Source organism: Bos grunniens, chromosome 3 (assembly GCF_055505025.1).
Source record: "Bos grunniens cultivar Pamir isolate PY7600 chromosome 3, Bosgru_T2T1.0, whole genome shotgun sequence".
Taxonomy (NCBI): Eukaryota; Metazoa; Chordata; class Mammalia; order Artiodactyla; family Bovidae; genus Bos; species Bos grunniens.
This window is the reverse complement of record NC_141167.1, coordinates 101,948,314-101,968,027: the sequence shown is the minus strand read 5'-3', so window position 1 is coordinate 101,968,027 and position 19,714 is coordinate 101,948,314. Positions and strand designations below refer to the sequence as shown.

At 40.3% G+C, this 19,714-nt stretch overlaps 1 protein-coding gene across 21 annotated transcripts in view; it reads right to left on the bottom strand.

Annotated features, from left to right (window-relative positions):
• PIP5K1A (phosphatidylinositol-4-phosphate 5-kinase type 1 alpha) overlaps positions 1-13,428 on the bottom strand; it is a 39,668-nt gene extending 26,240 nt beyond the window's left edge. For 3 of the 21 annotated variants that reach the window (XM_086392566.1, XM_086392578.1, XM_086392586.1), the window contains exon 1: positions 12,907-13,428. In XM_086392566.1, coding sequence (XP_086248692.1) covers positions 12,907-12,988 — 82 coding nt within the window. In that variant the 5' untranslated portion in view covers positions 12,989-13,428. Of the gene's footprint in view, positions 1-3,952; positions 3,992-9,181; positions 9,281-10,455; positions 10,504-12,229; positions 12,330-12,499; positions 12,850-12,906 lie in introns of those variants that run through there. The other 18 variants (XM_086392575.1, XM_086392585.1, XM_086392572.1 and 15 more) reach the window with 15 other exon arrangements.
• Positions 13,429-19,714: the final 6,286 nt, after the last annotated feature.

Sequence of the window (19,714 nt, the reverse complement as noted above, 5' to 3'; positions counted from 1 at the left end):
AGGAAAAGAAGAGAATCATATCAATGTTGCTATAACATCCAGCTTGGTAGAAAAGAAACCCAATGAACAACAGAGTAACATTTTAGGGAACAAAGTACAACTGCTAAGGCTTGATGGATTGGGTCACTTGGCTCATGCCAAGAGAAAATGCCTACTGAGACTGAAGAGTCACCAGCACTGTACCTGTTCACCTCTTCTTAATCAAGCTTTCTCTTCAGAAGGAACAGCAGCAGAAACAGAGGAAAGCGGAGATGGAGGGGGTGGGGGATTGGAAACAAAAAGAAGAGAAAAGAATACCAACTCAGCAATGGCAACACCCATTCAGCCAATGTTTGAGGAGAATGAGATTTATCCCTAAATTAGGATGAGATTAGAGTATCAGTCAACAGAAAGTTTTCTTTCTAGCATCTGTGTAAAACATACTCTGATAAGTATAAACTATCATCTTATAAACTATCATCTTATAATCCATACCCACAATCCATATATAGCATCCTTTTTTTGGGTGAAGAAACTGCAGGTCAAGAAGCAACAATTAGAATCAAACATGGAAGAGACTGGTTCAAAACTGGGAAAGGAGTGCGTCAAAGAAGTATCCATTGTCACCCTGTTTCTTTAACGTCTATGCAGAGCACATCATGCGAAATGCCAGGCTGGATGAATCACAAGCAGGAATCAAGACAGCAAGGAGAAATATCAATAACCACAGATGTGAGTACCACCCTTACGGCAGAAAGCAAAGAAGAACTAAAGAGCCTCTTGAAGGTGAAGAGAGAGTGAAAAAGCTGGCTTAAAATTTAATATTAAAAAAACTAAAATCATGGCATCCGGTCCCATTACTTCATGGCAAATAGGTGGGGAAACAGTGAAAAACAGTGACAGACTTTTCTTTTCTTGGGCTTCAAAATCACTGCAGACAGTGACTGTAGCCATGAAATTAAAAGACGTTTGCTCCATGGAAGAAAAGCTATGACAAACCTTGGCAACATATTAAAAAGCAGAGACATCACTTTGCAGACAAAGGTCTGTCTAGTCAAAACTATGGTTTTTCCAGTAGTCATGTACGGACATGAGAGTTGGGCCATAAAGAAGGCTGAGCGCTGAAAAATTGATGCTTTCGAACTGTGGTGCTGGAGAAGACTCTTCAGAGTTCCTTGGACTGAAAGGAGATCAAACCAGTCAATCCTAAAGAAAATCAATCCTGAATATTCATTGGAAGGACTGATGCTGAAGCTCCTGTACTTTGGCTACCTGATGCAAAGAGCCAACTCACTGGAAAAGACCCTGATGCTGAGAAAGATTGAAGGCAGGAGGAGAAGGGGACAACAGAGGATGAGATGGCTGGATGGCATCACTGACTCAATGGACGCTGAGTTTAAGCAATCTCTAGGAGATGGTGAAGGACACGGAAGACTGGTGCGCTGCAGTCCATGAGGTTGCAAAGAGTCGGAGACAACTGAGCGACTGAACAATAACTACTACTGAGTTCCAATGGTAAACTTCCTCCTCCTCAGGGAAAAACATTTCCTTCATGTTTGTTTGTTTCCTTCATGGTCATGTAGTTCCTACTTACTAATAGGCCCTGGACCAAGAAGCATTCTAAACGAAAGGCTAATGTTGCTCCACTGGCAGCAAAAAATAAAGCCACGACAAACAGGTTGTGTCAGAAAAATAACTGTATAAACAGCTTAATTCCAAGTGGGTCAATATATGATGCAGAGCCAATCATGGTGATTTCATCAAGTACCAGTTCCTCTGTGGAAAAGATGAAAATGTAAAAAGATCTAGGGGACATAAACAAGGACCAATGTGTAAAACTGTACTCAATTACATATTTACTAATAAAGACTGGCTTGTTGTCCACTAATAACTAAACAAACAAAAGACTTAGAGAAACAAGGATATATTCACTTTGGGGATTTTTAAAAAATTCTGACCAAGGCAGGCTCAATCTGGCTGAGATCTATAGATATTAATGAAAATTGATTTTTAAATAGAACAAGTTGAGAACTCAGTCCCTTCAGCCACTTATGAACCTATATGCCCATTTAAGCTAACAAATCAGTAACAACTTACATTAAAAAATCATTCAACAAGGGCCTTTGAGATTTTAACCTATTCTTAACGTGAAAGTTGCTCAGTTGTGTCTGATTCTTTGGGACCCCAAGGACTATACAGTCCTTGGAATTCTCCAGGCCAGAATACTGAAGTGGGTAGCCCTTCCCTTCTCCAGGGGATCTTCCCAGACTCAGGATTGAACTCAGGTCTCCTGCATTGCAGGCAGATTCTTTACCAGCTGAGCCACAAGGGAAGCCCAATTCTTAATAGTAAGATGTATTTAATCTATTATAAGTAAATAAACAGAGCATAAGGGATGTGCTCAAAATTAAAGAGCAACGGTGGTGACAGAGACAGAATTGGAATTCACATTCCCAACCCCCCAGTTCAACTCCTTCTTCTAAACCATATTTTGTTTTCAATTTCCTGGCCACTCAAGAGTCTAAGGGGGAAAAGGAAAGCACCAAAGGAACAAGAATGTTTTTACAGACTAAATAAATCTTACAACTGCTAATGGACAGTATGAACACGTATTTTCTTCCCCTGAGGTTTCCCCTTCCCTTCCCACTTTCATTGATATGAGGATAAAGAGTCCTCCCTTGGTTCCTCTCAATGGAATTAACAATGCCACTACTCTGCTCCTCCAGCAACGGTCATCAATGTCACCGGCAAAAACAGCAGGAAAGTACCTTCCTTTTCTTTCAGTGAGATTATACTTGTTTTCAAACAGACAATGCCAGTATTCTAGAGGAGCAGAAGCTGCCTTTCAAAACTGATACTTGACAGAGCAATTTCACAGATGTTAAGGTCCTCACTAGCAGTACAAAGTACCTCTTTTCTTCACAAAAATACATGAACAACTTTAACAGAGATAGTTTTTAATTCTTCTCAGATTAAGAGTTTTCTTTTTGGTGTCTGATTAAAAGCAGAAGAGTTATGATCACTGAATCTGCAATGACAAAAAGAGGGCATCTGACAGGCACTCTTGTTGTTTTAATGATCTTAGAAATTGACTGTACAATCACTCACCAATCCTTGGCAAAAATCCACATTAACTTCTAAAATATTTTCTGAAAGAATGATCAATAACTCCAGGTATTACACATGGAGGAGCTCAGAATTTTGACAGCACAAATCAGAAGGGGAAGTTCCCCTCTGCACTACTCTTTGTTGAACAACAAATATTTAATCTGGTTTAAAGTCAAGTTAGTTCACACACAGACTTTTAGACTAGTGAGAGAGCAGTAAGGTATTGTGGGCAGGAATGTGGGCTCTGAAATCAGTACACCTAAGTTGGCTAGGTTTGAATACTAGATCTACATTTACTAACTCGATAACCTTGACAAGTTGGTTGGAACTCTCTAGGCCTTGGTTACCTCATCCATAAAATGGAGATATAACAACATGTACATCATAGGATAGTTATGAGAATTAAATAAATCCTATATAGCACTTAATATGTAATAAATGCTCTGTAAATACTAGCAATTATTATTATCACTGTGAATTATAAAACCCCATCTACAGGATGAGAAGGGTCAGGGGAAATGACAAGTACAACAGAAAGGGAAAAGAGAGAGAGACACATTTACTGAAACAAAAGGAAATGGAGTTATGGGAAGACTTTGAGGGAGACAAAAGACAGTCAACAGATTCATCTTATATTGTGGAACTGTGAGAAAAGAACTTGCTATGTTAAGGTAGCATTTTTTTGGAGAGGGTCGAGGGAAATGGAAGCTAAAGTCAAATAATCTTTGCAGGACATTCACAGCCTTCTCAAAAGGCCATGCACACTACTTAAAAAAAAATTGCAATTGTTATGGGGAAGAGGAGTCCGCTGCTAGTAACTGTAAGGAGCTCAAGCTTCTTCAGCACAGATACACATCAGATCTACCTCTCTTACGGCTGACCCCACAGCACAGAATGTGGAGACCTAAATGAGGAAAAACAGAAAATCATCACTTACTTCTGGGGTTCTACTTGCTTACAATAGAACAAGCATATTTTTAAAAAAACCCACATGACATCTCTAAAGTTTAAAATTATTAACAGGACCTGACCTGATCCCCAGTACCATACTGTGAAATGTGAGATGATTTCCTGCAGTTCTAGGTAGAAGCCAAAAAAAAAAAAAAAAGCAGCAGCTCTGGCAGAAAAATTCCAGGAAGGATCACAAAACTTGTAACCCAAACAATTTCACTATTGCATGACTTCAGGTTGGCAAAAAAAATTCAGGTATAAAGCTCCTTGCACACAGGCTTCTACCCCTTTAAAAAAGAAGGTGTATACATTTTACTTGAGGGTCTTCCACTTGTGAGGGCAATTTGGTAACATCTAGCAAAACGCCTTAAAAGCAAATATGTACCATCTGTCCCAGAAGTGACAATTTATCCAAAGGAAATAACTGGTCAAGTGGATAAAGACATATATACAAATATATTTACTGTAGCATTGTATGTAAAAACTATTACTAGAAAGAATCTAAATATACAATATAGGTGATCTAAGTTGTGGTATAGTCATAAAAGGGAATAGTATAGAACCATTATCTTTATGTTCATTTATGGATAGGCTGTCACAATAAACTGTATAAGGGAAAAAGCTAAATAATTATATAGTACAGTATTTTTCTAAAATGCTTATCTATAAAGTCACATGTATTTATACACATAAAAAATGTCAAGATTATAGACTAAAATGTTAAAATATGACTATACTGGATAGTATGATTAAGGTGATATTCTAAGTTTAAATTTCTATTTTTCCTTATCTATATAAAATTTCTATAACAAACAGGTAATTTAACAATTATAGAGATATGTAGGAATGGCTTTATTGCTGTTTTATAACCCATTTTCCCCAGTAAACTAGTGCTCAACAGTTCCACACATAAAGATCAGCATCAATCCCCTCCCTATACATTAACTTGAGCTCATTACAACATATTATGCTGCTACAGAGATAGACTAGAAGGAAAAATGTGAAAGATGATGTCTAGAAAGCTGCTGACAGTTGCAAGCTACAGATAAAGCATGACTCCTATACACTCACTCCCATTCTCCATTATTACTTTGAGATTCTCATACAAGCTGAAACAAACCTGTATCAGCGCATATGCTAACAGGTTCTCTCTGAAGAATTTATCTTTCATATCCTTTAGAGTACCAATATTCTCCCATAAACAGGTATCCCTAATTTCAGGGTATCTCCTGGATATTTGAAAAATAAAGATCTAAACAAAAATAAATAAAGATCTAGCTTCTAAATTATGAAAATTAGCTGAGAAATCTTTAATGTTACTAAAATAATTTCAAGACAACTGAACCAGCCAGTTAAGTGCCAGAGAGGAAATAATCCAATCAATTCTTGCTAAAATACAAAGTTGAATCATCACACTATGTCACAGAAAATTTTTCTGAGTAACTCTGAATAGTCTTAAGGAAGCACTCCATTTTGGTCCTTAGTCCCAGCCTAAATTGTGTTGGTAATGAAAAAGGTACCAAAGGGGCTGGTTTCTAGTCACTTGGCAAAAACATCACTAGGACTCTCCATAAACTGGTTTGCAGCTACTAAAGCACTGGCAACTATGACTTACTATGAGAGCAAGGAGAAAATGTAAAGGAAGAAAAGAAAATTAATACAATTCTGCGAAGTGTGAAAAAGGTAAACTTTAGAGGAGAAATGAGCTGGCCTTAAAAGAGGAGATAATCAAAACAGAGATATTTTCAGACAGCACACAGCTCCAAAATAAGAGATGTCGTTCCCCTCCCCCACCCCCCCTCAGCATGTGGAACAAAACAAGAGTTGGCCTTAATACCAGAGCCTCTCCCAGTGCTTTCAGAGCAGAAACATTTCCGTCAAAGATGAAATGACATCATCTTCCAGATGAGAAACTAAGAGGCAGCCTGTAACTGACTTTAATGCTTGAAGTACACACATAATTTCAGGATGCTAGAACTGGGCCGGATGTGCATTCCTCAGACGAGTTTTGCCTGAACAGGTCATAAAGAAGAGATTCCAGAGACTTAGCTTAATGAGCTACCAATATTACTACATAAATCTGTCAATTCCTATAGAAATCAGAAAGAGACAAGCAGGCTTTTGGGAAGTAAAATGATAATTCTGAGGGGGTGTTTTGATTGATAATATTGACAGCCAGAGATTTTTTAAAAAAAGCAAAAACCTGAACAAAATCACACAGTTATTTGCTGGACTATCGTAAACAATCTCTCTAGTCCTCTTTAACCTGAAATACTGAATGCCACTTTAATTATACCCCTGCATGTAGGAGGTATAATAGGTTATTCAAATGAAAATCCTCAGAAATGCCAGCCTAATGAGAAGCATTGCTGAGCACACAGCTCTAAGAGATAGTGTTGGGTGGTGGGGGCCAGGCACTGTTACCATACCCTCAGTAAGAACTAAACCAAGTTAATCATGAAAATCAAGCCACATCTTAGAGAAAAGTTAAATTTTGTTTCTTCAGTTCAGTCGCTCAGTCGTGTCCGACTCTTTGCGACCCCATGAACCGCAGCACACCAGGCCTCCCTGTCCATCACCAACTCCCAGAGTCTACTCTAACTCAGGTCCATTGAGTCGGTGATGCCATCCAACCATCTCATCCTCTGTCGTCCCCTTCTCCTGCCTTCAATCTTTCCCAGCATCAGGGTCTTTCCAAATGAGTCAGTTCTTCGCATCAGGTGGCCAAAGTACTGGAGTTTCGGCTTCAACATCAGTCCTTCCGATGAATATTCAGGACTGATTTCCTTTAGGATGGACTGGTTGGATTTTGTTCCTAGCAGGTGTCAATTTTTAGAGTTTTCTAGAAAAAGGTCTGAAAGGCAAAGATGCTCTTAGAAACAAAAGCTCAAAACTCATTGATCTACCAGTCCTAGGGTCAACCTGGCTCAGGTAAGAGCCAAGTAGCAAGGAATGAATCACAAATGTACTAAGACTCACTGTGATAACATACAGACTTTATGCAAAGTCTTTGCCACTATTAACAATGTCTTTGAACCTCAGTTTCCTAATTTGGAAAATAAGAGGGTTAAATTAAAATATCTCTACATTTCCCTTTAATAAACTTTTGCTTCCAGTTCTATAAGCCACATTTTATGATTCTCAGTCCACAAATATCTATCTCTTAGCACTAAAATTCTGGTTGAAATTTGGGGGCTGGGAGGTTGGATATCTGAGTCCTTCTTTAAAAGACCTGAGTCTCTTGGATAAGCCAATCCAAAGCTAAGGAGCAGTTAAGATTTCCAGCAGTTCACCACCTCCCAATTCTATTTCCAAACCTGGTTCTATCTTAAAAAAAAAAAAAAAAAAAAAGCAGTATTGCTGGCCTGGAACATACACTGAGCTGAGAAAGTAACTTAAATAATATCACTGCTAAGTTGCGTCAGTCGTGTCCGACTCTGTGTGACCCCAGAGACGGCAGCCCACCAGGCTCCCCCATCCCTGGGATTCTCCAGGCAAGAACACTGGAGTGGGTTGCCAGTTCCTTCTCCAATGCATGAAAGTGAAAAGTGAAAGTGAAGTCACTCAGTCGTGTCTGACTTTTCTAGATCTCGTGGACTGCAGCCCACCAGGCTCCTCCGTCCATGGGATTTTCCAGGCAGGAGTACTGGAGTGGGGTGCCATTGCCTTCTCCAAAATAATATCACAGTGGGTATTAATTGTCCCAACAATGCACTTCAATCACCCCCCAGATCCTAATGCAAGAAAATCACAGAGATATGACCAAGTTACTTCTCTACCATTTCTTTTATACAGACTCTTGTCAATGAGAACTTGAAGTTTATCAGGCATGCTAAAGGAAAGCTAGTATTAAGCTATTCATATATCCTTAAAAAAAAACAACTCTTCCCATTCTCTCCTGCAACCTTTGCTCACTCCCCATCAATGTTACTGATCCTTTGAGATGGTGTTTATTCTGGGTTAACTCCATAAAGCTCAGTTTAATACGCAGCAAAGAGTAAGATATACTTAATTGCCTATAAGGAATCTACCCTTCTCTCTCTTTTTGCCAGTCTTCCTCAGACTCTAACAATAAGGGGACTTTTGGGGAATCAGATATTTAAAAATTAATATATTCTGCATACAGTCATTACAAATAAACAGACTTATTTAATAGGAGAAAAAAGAAAAATAATCAGTGACAAAGTTTTAAAAGACGGAGGAGCTGAGGGAAAAAAGTTCACTTCAAACAGAAAACATTAAAACAACAGTTCATAGGAGATATGAATAAAACAGGATCAACACATATGTAAAAAAGAAACAATTGTCTCTTTTGATAGGAAAGGGTGGAGAAGTGAAGTGCAAGAGGGGAAATGAGCCAGGAAGGGGTTTCCTCTAGGAAACACCATCAGTCCAATCACTCTCTCTTTGAGACTGAATGATGGGCTGGGGTTTAGAACACAAAGAAACAGATTCCCTCTGCCTGGCTATCAGAAATTGGCATACTTCCTGAAGTATACTTCTATCCTTGATCAAGAGAACACACTCAGTAAAAACAAAAACCAAACTGACAACGTTGGTCTTTTTGCTTTCTTCGTGTCAAGCAAGACTATGCCAAAATTCTAGGAAAGTAAACATCCAGCTTAATGGGTAAAATACCCGCCAACCCCAACTCAGAACTTCTCACCAGTTACCTGAGTTTGGCCTGGTTAAGTTGTTCAGAAGTTGTAGTTTCCATTATTTTTATTTAAAAAATAGGCTGATAAAACATGTAATAACTAGTAGGTAGCACATATTTGAGCACAGTTATTAATCAGAAGTTTTACAGTATCAACTCAGAACAGCACACAGAAATTAACAAAGAAATTAACAAGACATAATATGTATTTCGATATTCAAGGCTAATTTCTAAGTACACATTACCAATAATAACAGACACTGGATACGTATTAAGTCTATATAATTATACTTGACCCTGGGCTTGAGCAGTCATGGCAGAAATAAATGGATAATTAAAAAACAGTGACATTCTGATGTCAGTTTTCTGGAAGAATCTACCAAGGTGACAAAATTAAAAAGGAGGGCTATGTGGGTGTAAGCCCTCTGTGGAAAAAGCATAAAGAAAAATCTCTCCTTACTTATAAAATATCAACCAAAAGGATACCTGTTGATATTCTCATTACATGGCATTCTGTTCTGTCTTTACATTTCCAAACTCCAGTTTCTCCCCCCAATAATGTGGCTTAAGTTGCTTTACTTTTCACTAGTATAGAAAAATTAAAGGAGAAGAAATCAGTCTACAAATGGCTTACACTGTACACAAAGAACACAGACAAAAAACCCTCAATGAAATTCCTACCATTTGGAGTTATCAGATTACAGCATACATTTACTGGTGGAGCTCTACTGGGAAGGACAAAGCCATCAGAATCAAGGATTGATGAGACTGGCTCTACTACAGAAGTTCTGGGCAAAAATGTTTCTTTCCTGTGTTTTTTGGGGTCTCCCTCGGCAGTTTAAGGGAAAATCAGAAAAGGAGCTATAAATGTTACCTCCAAATCATCTGTACTCATGATAGAATCATTTGATAATGTGTGACAATTTCAGAAATGTTCTGGTCTGAAGCAAAAGGAGCTAGAGGTTCATGATTTTCTAAGGTTTCAAGTGCTTTTTCTTAGGGGAGTCACACAGGATTTTATTACAGCTCTTATTTTAGGGGAGCAAGGGACACTTTAATACTCTAACTTTACTTTTTAACTCCTCCACCAAATTCAAATCAAGTCGCCAAAATAAAAACTTAACTCCCTTTCAGGTAGTAAAAAGGAGACTTGGTGGCTTATTTTCAAGTTCTTGATGAACTAGTCAAACTGCAGACAGGGGAACAGGCTCTCTATACTGTCACTAGTGTGACAGATGGCAGCACTGTCAACAGCATCTCATCAGTGCTTTTATTTTTTAAGTGGTACCACTGACCAAATGAGGCTAGGACAGAAAGGAAGAAAAGGAATAAATTTCCTTTACACATCGAACAGCTGAGCGCAAACTGCATCACCTTTTATTAACAAAGTGTAAGAACAAGGCAATGATGATGGTTCCTGTAAGATTGACATTAATTTATAATCACCTCCCTCTAATCCAAACATGGTAATTACGCCAATGGGAAAAGATCTCTCAAACATCTCTTAGAGTGTATGGTTTGCTTTAACTCCTGTATTTAACCTGTCAGCAGCATAAAAGACCAGCTTCAGCTTAATGATTAAATAATATAGATGGGGGTTTAATACTGGCAGGGAAGAACTATTTTAAATTACCAATCCTTTCTAATTTGAATGCCAAAAGATTCTGAACCTTAAAAGGTTATGAATGACTTATCTAAAACATCAATCTGTCCCTGAATCCTAACATTCTTGTTTTGTATACAATGCCAGAGAATCTTACCTTTAGGATTTCAGTTTCACCAATATTTAAGTGAGTTCAGCTAAACATCTAAGGACAATGAGTTGATTTTAGAATGATTAAAACACAAACACACACACTCCTACCTTGAATTTCTACAAAGCTAGTCTTTTAGCATTTAACAATTTAGGAGACCATAAACCAATTTATTCCTGCCAATGCCTTTATTCCCCTGGTACTATCCAGACAGAGCACCACTCTCCTCCAATCACAAAACACGTTCTCCACAGCCTTTTTGGCATCTGAATCAAACACCTTATCCTCTTCAAAAACATATCCTTGAAATGAAATATGAAATATTCTATTAAATTCAGTAAGCCAAAACTGAACATACAGATATGCGAAAGAAGTCAACACTGTGTATCTGCACACAATAATCCCATGCTTTCAGGAATATTTATGAGAATTTTTCTGATTTCTTAATCCAACAGTTTCAATATTTGCCAAAGAAACAGAGAAAGAGGGTGAAAAAAAAAGTCAAAAAAAAAAGGAATCCAAAGCTAGTTGTTTTTAGTCATTTTTTTAAAAAAACTTTTAGCCATTTTGGTATCTTGACCTCACATATGAACACAATAAAGCCAAGCAGCTGGAAAATTGACTGCAATCTATTATTCTATTTTCTGGTGAAAACACAACAGCAAAAAACATTTACACTATCTGAATAACCTCCTGCTAGTCTTAGGATCTGACAAAAAATATAAAAACATACAAAAGTATCAAATAGTGACACCTAAAACTAGTAGGACTACCTGAAGTAGGAGCAAAAACCTGAAGACACCACTATGTGACAGAAATATTTTCTTTTACTCCTAAATCTGTCCATGTGGACAATATTTTGAGATAGAGGCTGAATCAAATTCTGGGATATAAACACAAAAACACAAGGCTTTTAAGATTAAGCTGTTTCTAATACCTGATCTGATGGTTAAGAAGTCTGCTTTAAGACTGTACACAACTATTCTTGTTTCACCACCGGGGGAGAGGAAAAAGAGGTTTTAAATTAAGAAGCTACTGTATTTAAAAACTTTCATTTTAACTTTATCCTTCTTCACACTTAGAATGTAACAGGAGTTGTTCTAGCTCACTTATCTTTTATAGGAAAGGCAAAAAAACACCTCTCAAGAAACTAAAAATAGGTTGTACATAAACAAAACTCCAGTTTGTGAAGAAGATATTTATGACCAAGTATGGGTTCACCTGAACTGAACAGGAAAAGGTGGAACCCTCTATTTAGTCAACTCAAAAGGAGTAGGATGCAATCCCAGGATTAAGCAAGTGTCAAAGTCTCGGGTAGAGCATCCATCATCTGGCGGCCTCTCCTGTTCCCAGTGTATAGGTAACAGTCACCGTGGAACCCCAGACATTTCTGATGGAAGTTCTAGAACAGTTTCTGACTCAAACTCCACTCCCTCCTCCGACATACATCCCAACACCACACATTTTCCCCTCCTACACGCAATCTGTTGCCTTTCTTGTGGGCTCCTTAGCCCTCCCTCAATCTTCAACAGTTTCTAACTACTTTGAGCTAGATTCCCTGGCTCCCTTCTCCAAGTGCCAATTTCGTGCCTAAGCATTCTTCCAGTCCATTTCCTATTATGCAATATTCCTACACAGCACTTAAAACCATCCCCACCCTATCCTTTTCAAGCCTAATTTCCTGCATCACCTCCCTCAACTTCTACTGCAATTCGAGACTCCATCGTTCCGCCTTCTGCATCTGTTTTCAGTGTCTTTTAAACCCTGCTTTTCCACATACCTCAGGCTCTCTTCAAAAACTTCCCATTCCTTCCCAAAGCTGGGCAGTCAAGACATGGGAGTCTCCAGAGGAGGACGTTTGATAAAACGTGTAGGTGTATCTGTCCGAGTGAGCGCGCGCGTTTTGGGGGGAGGGGAAGCACGAAGTGAGAAGGAATGACGCATTAGGGGGAGGCTCTCAGGAGCCTCCAATAACTCACTCCCACCCCCAACAAAATCCCCAATCCCCTAACGCCCCAGCATTGGAAAGCATCCCATAACGATTCCATACCTTTTAAGTCCCATGGTTTCTCTTCCACGTTTTTGTCCAATTAACCCCGCAATCAACGTGGAGTCTAAGCCTCTATTTACTCTTTCTCTCCTCCCTTCGATTCCCTTTCTCTTTCCTCCCTACTCCCACCGTCAATCTCCATCCTTTTCTGACCCTACTCCTTCAAAGTCCTCAACTCGGTCTCCTTGAAGACAGCCAGTGTTTCTGACAGCTTCCCTTTTCTCAATCAAATCCATCCTTTCCTCACATTCCCTCTGCTTGCTCTGAAAGCTACATGAAACCCTAGTTCTCGGTCCTCCTTACCGGCAACGCCTCAAACATGCTCAGCTACAGGTGCCCTTCCTGGGTCTCGCTCTTCCTGCCATCGCACAGTCATCAGCCCCCAGCCCACGCCACGCCCTGATTACCTGAGGCCGAGGTGCAGGGAGGGACGCCGGAATCCGCGGATGAAAACCCTACCGCCGACGGCCCAGAGGAGGCAGACGCCATCTTGGCAGCCCCCTCCCCCTCAGCGGCGTCTCTTTTTCTATCGCGCTCTTCCTCTTCTCGGAGTCGAATCTTCCCCACGTATCTTCACAGAACCCGCGTTCTGCGAGCCACCTCCCCGCCCCCTCCGGGGCCTCTCAGATACGCCGCACCGGCTCCGGGACCAACTCAGGGCGGAACCATTAGGATGGTATGGGGGACAATTCTTGTCTCGCACCGTTTTAGCAACTTTAAGCTCTTTCCGCAGGAGTTACTTTCCCCTTTCACAACACAGTAAGCTCAAGCGGCTGCCGGGAAACTGCGTCTGGATCAAACCACACCTAAAAGAAAAAGGTGGGGAATGAGAAGTCCCTGCGGAGCGAACTCCCCTCCCCCTTCTCCCTAGCCACAGCCTGTTTATCGCCCAACCCCACCGCTTCGCTCCCGGTGGCCAAGGAAATCCTGGCATCGCGCATGCGCCCAACCTTCTTCTCAGCGGCCACCCCATCCAATGGGGGAGGAGGGAGGCCCTAAGAGGAGGCAAGCCAATCAGGAGGCTGAGTCTGGTCACATGACACAGGTCCCTCGCGCCTTGGCATATCCAAGGAAGGAAGACAGTGCGGCTCTGTCTACGGTGGCTTGGTGAGTCAAAATACAAGGGAGTCTCAGACGGGACTAAATCGAGAAGTCTGAGCTCTAGAAAAGAGTATGCCGGGCTGGCATTCACAGCCCAGGAAGACCTCCCGACTGAAGCGCTGGTGTCTAGTCAAAGACGTTAAACAGTTAAGTATCACAAAACATCACATGCCACCAAGTATTCTTCCGACTTTACTGCCTTGTTTTATTTAACAAGCGTGCGTGTCTTGCCTTCCTTTGAATGACATTCGAAACAGATCCACACTTTGCCTCAAGCGCAGTGCTGGGCACAGTGATGGAGCTGAGTAAATATTTGATAAACAAACGAATGAAGTCCTGTCTAAAAGGCCACGGAAGACGATCAGAAACAACAACAGTCTTCCTGTGATCCGAGCCCTTAGCCTCTCTGTTACCTCTCCAAAGGTCACTGAGACTCAGAGAAATTCCCCTTTCTAGTCTGATCTTCGTACTAACCCCGCTCAGTTTTAATAAAATACCCTGGAGATTATGAACCTTGATGGGAAATATGAAGACCTATCTCTGAACAGACTAAACTGCCAGAGAATAAGGACTGTTTTATTCTTGTATCTCCAGCTCCTCCCATGATGTAACTCTGTACGTAGTAAGGGCTCAATAATTATTTGTGGAATGAATAAATGAAAATGAATGGGGTTAAAATCCTGGGTATTGCAGCCCCCAACATGGGCCTAGTTATTCTCTATCCGAATGTCTTCTGGGTCTTTGAAAGGGAACCTAGTACCTGACCGTCCAGGACATAATCCCAAGCATTTACCTCTGCTTTCTACTCCTCCCTCATCAAGATGTAAAATAATTGTTTCCCTGCTGCCACCTGCTGGGTTATTCATCTTTTTGGTAGTGAAAGTAGATAAACTTCAAATGCTTGGATTGCCTCTTAGCCTGACTCATCAAGGCATAGGTCAAGAGAGGGATCACCTCCCTTGAATTTGATCTATGAATTAGATTTCAAGCTTCCTGAAACAAGAGACCCCTGTATTGTAGTTTCTTGGGGGTCTTTGTTTCTCCTTTATGTACCAGAAAATAGCCACTATTTACTCCTACCATCTTGTATTATGTCAGTCTGTTTACTTGTTCTCCCTCAAAGACTGTGAACATTTCAGGGCAAAGATTACCTCTTATCCATTTTTATATCTCAAACGTCTAGAATAGTGCCTGGCACAGAGTAGGTGCCCAATACATGTCTACTGAATATACGAATGGATGAAGGCAAAAATCAAAAAGTGGAGTTAACAGTGTTTTCTACATGTGTGCTTAGTCACTCAGTCACGTCTGGCTCTATGCGACCTCATGGACTGTAGCCTGCCAGACTCCTCTGCCCATGGGATTCTCCAGGCAAGAATACTGGAGTGGGTTGCCATTTCCTTCTCCAGGGAATCTTCCCAACCCAGGGATAGAACCCAGGTCTCCTGCATTGCAGGCGGATTCTTTACCATCTGAGCCACAAGGCATAAAGCCGACAGTGTTTTTCGTATTTTCCCCCAAACCTTGTCTTCCCTCCACTACAGCTTAATCCCTGGGCTGGCCTCTGAGTCACAGAGCCACTCTTCCCCATTAACATTCCTTGCATAGCAGTACTCTAGTGATGTGGCAGTGTGTGGAAACAGGAGCAAAGCAGGACACATTGGCCTGGTGCCCCCGAGGAAATGGAAAAGGGAGTTTACCAATATACACTTTGGAAAGAGGGGGGCAATCTGGTGATCTCAAAATAGGGCCCCACATATGAACTTGAAGGACAAAGTATATGCACAGACACACACAAAGACACACACAGCCTTACTAACATGACATTCATGCCTTAGAACAGTACCTCAGGTCAAAATGGAGTGGCTAGTTCAACACAGAGGCAAAATAAGATGATGATACCTTATTCACTCAATTAGTCATTAATTAATTCATGGAATTAGCTATGTCCTCAACTATGGGAAATTCTGGCATACACAGATGATAAAGTCTCTGCCTGCAAAAAGATCACAGACTAATGAGAGACAGACACAGAAATCATTAAAACATAATAGGTGCCATCATAAAGTATGCACAAATGCTGTGTTTTGAAAACCATATTTTCAGAATAAAAATGGGGAAGAGAAGTTGATGCATTCTTTTTTTTAACTAATTTTTATTGGAGTATAGTTGCTTTACAATGGTGTGTTAGTTCTGCTGTACAGCAAAATGATATACATATATCAACTCTTTTTTAGATTTCTTTCTCATTTAGGCCATCAAAGAGCATTGAGTAGAGTTCCCTGTGCTACACAGTAAGTTCTCATTAGTTACCTGTTTTATGTATGCATGCTGAGTCTCTTCAGTCATGTCCCACTCTTTGCGGCTCCATGGCCTGTAGTTTGCCAGGCTCCTCTGTCCATGGGATTCTCTAAGCAACAATACTGGAGTGAGTTGCCATGCCCTCCTCCAGGCAATCTTCCCAACCAAAGGATCAAACCCAAATCTCACACTTCCTGCATCAAGCAGGCAGGCTCTTTACCACTTGTGCCACCTGGGAACCCCCATTTTGTGTATAATAGTGTATCTATGTCAGTCCCAATCTCCCAATTCATCACACATCCTCCTTATCCTTATGGTAACTGTAAGTTTGTTTTCTACATCTTTGACTCATTTTCTGCTTTGCAAATAAGTTCATCTGTATGATTTTTCTAGATTCCACATATAAACAATATACAATATTTGTCTTTCTCTTTCTGACATAGTTCACTCTGTATGACAGTCTCTAGGGCCATCCATGTCAATGCAAATGGGTTTATTTCGATACATTCTTGTTGACACCACAAACTATTTGAGATTGGAACTATTCCCGAGGTTCTAGGAGGCATGATCTCAATGGTTCTAGAAACTTTGGGAAGAGAGGAAGGGTATGTGAGAAGACGTCACTGTATTATAGAATTGGAATTTTGTCAGATAGACAATAAAGAGATTTTTAAGGAGAGGAAAAGCATAGAGGCACCACAGAGAATTGGTGTCAGGGAAATGATGCTAGAATAGGTTGATGTGGCAGGAGTTGAGGCCATGAAAAGCAGGGAGAGGCTAAATTACGAAGGATATGACTGTGTTAATAATTATTACTTACTAAACATCTATGTGCTTACTAAATACTGTGCTAAGCAGTTTATAAGGATTACATTTCTTAATCTTCTCAACCACCTTAAAGGGTAGATTAATACTTAGGTTAATACCTATCTCTCCCACTTCACAGATAAGAAAACTAAAATTCTGTGAGGTAAAGTAACTTGTCCAAAGTCATATGGCTAGAATTGAAGCTCAAATGCAAACTCACGTCTGGCTGACTCTAAAGTAATCACACTACTATTCTGCCACAAGGATTTTGGACTTTATCCTATAGTCAACAGGGAGTCATTCAACAGTTTTGAGTGGAAGAGTGACAAAATCTGGGTTTTGAGAAATGTTTCTTAAAAAGGCCTCAAGGACAGTCGTCCCTGGGTGTGCTCAAACCACCAACCTTTTGATTAACGGCCAAATGTGATAAACAGTTGCACCAACACTGTACAGGAGGCAGTGACCAAAACCATCCCAAAGAAAAAGAAATGCAAGCAGGCAAAGTGGTTGTCTGAGGAGGCTTTACAAATAGCTGAAAAAAGGAGAGAAGCAAAAAGCAAGGGAAAAGAGTAAAGATATACCCAACTAAATGCAGAATTCCAGAGAATAGCAAGGCCAGATAAGAAGGCCTTCTTAAGTGATCAGTTCAAAGAAATAGAGGAAAAGAATAGAATGGCAAAGACTACAGAGCTCTTCAAGAAAATTGGAGATATCAGAGAAACATTTCATGTAAGGTTGGGCACAATAAAGGATGGAAATGGTAAGGACCTAACAAAGGTAGAAGAGATTAGGAAAAGGTGGCAAGAATACACAGAAGAACTATACAGAAAAAGTCTTTGGAGAAGGAAATGGCAACCCACTCCAGTATTCTAGCCTGGAAAATCCCCAGCAGAGAAGCTGGCAGGCTTCAGTCTGGAGGGTCACAAAGAGTCGAACACAACTTAGCGACTGAGCACACAAGGAGGTTTTATTTCTTCTTTGGGTAACCACTCGTTTGCACTCAAAAGAATCACAATTTATAATTAGTTTAATATGTATTTGTATTATCTTAAAATATAATGTTTTTTATCAAACGAGTTGATTTAAGTAGTAAATGTCCACATTTTAAAAAAAAATGGTCTTAATGACCTGGATAACTACAATGGTGTGGTCACTCACCTAGAGTCAGACATCCTGGAGTGTGAAGGCAAGTGGGCCTTGGGAAGCACTGTTGTTTTCCTTCAGTCACTAAGTTGTTTCCAACTCTTTGCAATCCATGGACTACAGCATGCCTGTCCTTTACTATCTCCCAGAGTTTGCTCAAACTCATGTCCATTGAGTGGTGATGCCATCCAACCATCCCAACCTCTGTCACCCCCTTCTCCTCCTGCCCTCAGTCTTTCCCAGCATCAGGGTCTTTTCCAGTGAATCAGCTCTTCAGGTGGTCAAAGTACTGGAGCTTCAGCTTCAGCATCAGTCCTTCCAATGAATATTCTGGGTTGATTTCCTTTAGGATTGACTAGTTTGATCTCCTTTCTGTCCAAGGGGGCTCTCAAGAGTCTTCTCCAGCACCACAATTCAAAAGTATTACTTAGGAAGCATTACTATGAACAAAGCTAGTGGAGTTGATGGAATTCCAACTGAGCTATTTCAAATCCTAAAAGATAATGCTGTGAAAATGCTGCACTCACTATGTCCGCAAACTTGAAAAACTCAGCAGTGGCCACAGGACTGGAAAAGGTCAGTTTTCGTTCCAATCCCAAAGAAGGGCAATGCCAAAGAATTTTCAAACTTCCGTGCAATTGCATTCATTTCACATACTAGTAAAGCATTGTCAAAATCCTTAAAGTTAGGCTTCAGCAGTATGAACCAAGAACTTCCAGATGTATAAGCTATAAGCTAGGTTTAGAAAAGGCAGAGGAACCAGAGATCAAATCGCTAATATTCACTGGATCATAGAGAAAGCAAGGGAATTTCAGAAAAACATCTACTTCTGCTTCACTGACTACACTAAAGCCTTTGTGTGGATCACAACAAACTGTGGAAAATTCTTAAAGAGATGGAAATACCAGACCACCTTACCTGTCTCCTGAGAAACTTGTATGCAGGTTAAGAAGCAACAGTTAGAACCGGACATGGAACAACAGACTGGTTCAAAATTGAGAAAGGAGTATATCAAGGCTGTATATTGTCACCCTGCCTATTTAACTTATATGCAGAGTACATCACGCAAAATGCCAGGCTGGATGAATCACAAGCTGGAATCAAGACTGCCAGGAGAAATATCAGCAACCTTAGATATGCAGATGATACTACTCTAAATGACAGAAACTGAAGAGAAACTAAAGAGCCTCTTGCAGAGGGTGAAAGAGAAGAGTAAAAAGCTGGCTTAAAACTCAACATTAAAAAAACCAAAAATCATGGCATCCAGTCCCATCACTATATGGTAAGTAGAAGAGGGAAAAGTGGAAGTGTTACTGAAATCACAAGTCCATGCACCCAATGCACAGTGAGGCCCATAAATACTAAACATAAGAGTTTGGAAGAGAGAAAGGTTTACTACAGATTCATACAAGAAGATGGGTGGCTCATATCCTAGAACCCCCAAATTACTGAAAGCTGTCGGCAAGTCCCTTTATTTTTTTATTTTTTTATTTTTTAGCCTCCACCCTCCGCAACTAGAGAAAAGCCCACACAGCATTGAAGACCCAGCACAGCCAAAGCTAAAATAAAATAAACAAAATAATCTAAAAAATGTAAAACTTCATCAGTTACTCTATTAGTTTCTTAGAGTTGCCGTAACAAAGTGTCACAAACTGGGAGGCTCAAAACAAGAGGAATGTTTTGTCTCCTTGTTCTGGAGGCCAGTTGTCCAAAATGAAAGTGTTGGCAGGTCCACACTCCAACCTGTAGGGAGGACTCCTTCCTTGCCTCTTCCAGCTTCTGGTGTTTGCCAGCACTCCTTGGTACCCCTCAGGTTGCTGGAGTGTCACTTTGCTTCCACCACCACATGGCCATCTTCTCCCC